Below are 2523 nucleotides of genomic sequence, written 5' to 3'. Positions count from 1 at the left end.
GGACCTCTTGTGCGTTGGCTGAAAGTGAATTTCAGTGAAGCATTTATTGCGTGGATTCATGTGAAAGCGCTAAGAGTCTTTGTGGAGTCCGTTCTCAGGTGAGGCCCAAAGAGATCATTGCTGCTGAAGCCCATGGGACCTCCTTCTTGGACAGAGTCTGCAGGGGACATGGGCTTGGGCAAAGCCTCGGGCTGGGGTCTCAGCCTCTTGGCATCTCTGCCACATCCTCAGCACTGGGATAGGAGAGATGGTGTGCCGTAGCGCCTCAGTGGAAATGAGAGTTGTGGGTGTGGCCACTGTGTCCCCTAGGGGCGGTGTCTGTCATCAGCGCTGTCATCAGAAGGTGTGTGCTCTAAAGTAATAGTAGAGAGTAGTGAATACCAAGCCTGGAGCAGTCCCTGGTGTCCAGTGTCGTGTGTCCCTGCTCAGTTCCCTGGAGTCCTGCATCTGTGCCCAGTGTCTCCATGCTGCCACGTGTGCAGCGTGATGGCTGTGGCCTCCTTTGGACCCAGGAGCCCCTCTGCGCCATCAGGGTCTCGTAAGGTCACTGTTTACATTTGTTCAAGTTTTTAAAGTGAAAGTAGCCTCATGTTGTTTATTAGAGAAGTAGCTGCCGAAGGTGTCCTGTGTGCCTTTGATGTGGAATAGAGACTGAGGCCAAGTTACCGAGTTCTGGTGGGTGGCATGGACTGGCACCGCCTGGGTCCGGTGGGCGTTGGTCATTGCAGCAGGGTCATTGCTCCCAGCCTTCCTGTGCTGCGGGCATCTGCGCTGACGGTGCGCTGTCTGTCCATCCGTCCCTTCCTCCCAGGTATGGCTTGCCTGTGAACTTCCAGGCGATGCTGCTGCAGCCCAACAGGAAAACCATGAAGCGCCTGCGGGAGGTGCTGCATGAGCTGTACAAGCACCTGGACAGCAGCGCGGCCGCCATCATTGACGTGAGTGTGGCAGGGCAGCGCCTGCGGCTCCCCTGGCCCATGATGCACCGCAGAGCCGTGGGACGGAGAGGGCAGGGGCAGAGTGGGCAATGCGGTATTGAAGGGGAGCCAGGGCCATCTGCCAGCCTTTGCAAGGATGCAGTCATTTTTCTAAAATAGTTTCTTTTCGCCCCAGTTCCTTCCTTCCTTCCTTCCTTCCTTCCTTCCTTCCTTCCTTCCTTCCTTCCTCCCTTCCTTTCTGTATCAGGGATCGAATTTGGGACCTTGCGCATGCCAGGCAGACACTTATGCTGCTAAGCTGTCTCCCCAGCCCTTAAAATGGTTTCTTTTATTTATTTTATTTTTTTGGCGGAACTGGGGAATTGAACTCAGGCCCTTGTGCTTGCCAGGGAAGTGCTTATTCCACTGAGCCATCTCCCCGGCCCCTAAATGGTTTCTTTTAAATAAGCTATAAACGATGTATTTTTGCCAGGCACGGTGTTACACACCTGTCATCCCAGTACGCGGGAGACTGAGGCAGGAGGATCACTGCCAGTTCGAGGCCAGCCTGGGCTGAAAGTGAGCTCAAGGCCAGCCTGAACTGCAGAGCAAGACCTTGTCTCAGAGACGACAACAACAACAACAGAGTGTGTATTTTAAAAATTGCTGTTGTTTAGCCTTGTGGGCTTTTATGTATTTGATTTTCTACATCTTGCTGATTCCCCCCCCCCACACACACACACACGAGACTCTCACAGGTGCGTTGATTAGAATCTTCTTTGCGGGGTACCTGGGATTGAATCTGGGACCTTGCATTTGCCAGGCAGGGGCTGTGCCACTGAGCTATCTCCCCGGCCCTAAACAATATGGAACACTTCACGAATGTGTGTGTCCTCCTTGCGCAGCGGCCGCGCCAGTCTTCTCTGTCGTTCCAGTTTGGGTATACATGCTACTGAAGCGAGCACTAGAATCTTAGCTTTTCTGGAAAGTGAAGTGCAGATAGTAAGTCTGGCTGACTGATACATGTGCAGGAAAAACTGCACTGGCTTCTTTTCTGGTGTGTGTGTGTGTGTGTGTGTGTGTGTGTGTGTGTGTGTGGTGAGGGTAGAGTGTCACTAACCCAGTACTTTCAGCCCAAGATTTAAAAAGGTTTTGAGGTCTGCACATGACAGGACTCGGCGACGGTTATGCCCACACGGGCTTTGGAGCTGGCCCCAGAGAGGTGGGCCTTTCCTCCTCACGCTCGAGTAGCAGGGCTCTGCGTGTCACCCAGTGGGGTGCCCCATGAGGACCAGGGCAGCGCGCCCTTCCAGGCGCGGCACACAGCTGTGTTTCTGGTTGCTCCGCAGGCCCCGGTGGACATTCCTGGCCTCAACCTGAGCCAGCAGGAGTACTACCCCTACGTGTACTACAAGATCGACTGCAACCTGCTGGAGTTCAAGTAGCGCCTGCTCCCGGCTGGCCCTGCGTGTATCGGTGTGTGCTAGGCTCCAACCGTGTACTTTTAACTCTTGCTTGCTCCTCCCCTTCCGTGGGTGAGTTCTTCTGTAGTGCTCCGTGTCCCAGCATTTTCTTTTTAAGGGGGAAAAAATACATATATATATAT

General features: G+C 53.8%; 1 protein-coding gene and 1 non-coding gene across 2 annotated transcripts in view; one reads left to right on the top strand and one right to left on the bottom strand.

Annotated features, from left to right (window-relative positions):
• Nucleotides 1-2517, top strand: part of Atp6v1c1 (ATPase H+ transporting V1 subunit C1) — a 22020-nt gene extending 19503 nt beyond the window's left edge. Inside the window, exons 8-10 of the mRNA XM_023702345.1 lie at nt 6-98; nt 812-938; nt 2267-2517. Of these exons, the coding sequence (XP_023558113.1) occupies nt 6-98; nt 812-938; nt 2267-2362 (316 nt within the window). The 3' untranslated portion in view covers nt 2363-2517. The remainder of the gene's footprint in view (nt 1-5; nt 99-811; nt 939-2266) is intronic.
• LOC111812893 lies at nt 1778-1882 on the bottom strand. The gene has a single exon (XR_002818268.1). It is a non-coding gene; the product is annotated as a U6 spliceosomal RNA (small nuclear RNA).
• Nucleotides 2518-2523: the final 6 nt, after the last annotated feature.

Source organism: Octodon degus, unplaced genomic scaffold (assembly GCF_000260255.1).
Source record: "Octodon degus isolate 3935 unplaced genomic scaffold, OctDeg1.0 scaffold00148, whole genome shotgun sequence".
NCBI lineage: Eukaryota > Metazoa > Chordata > Mammalia > Rodentia > Octodontidae > Octodon > Octodon degus.
Note: the sequence above shows the minus strand (reverse complement) of the source record. Positions and strands in the feature narration are given on the sequence as shown.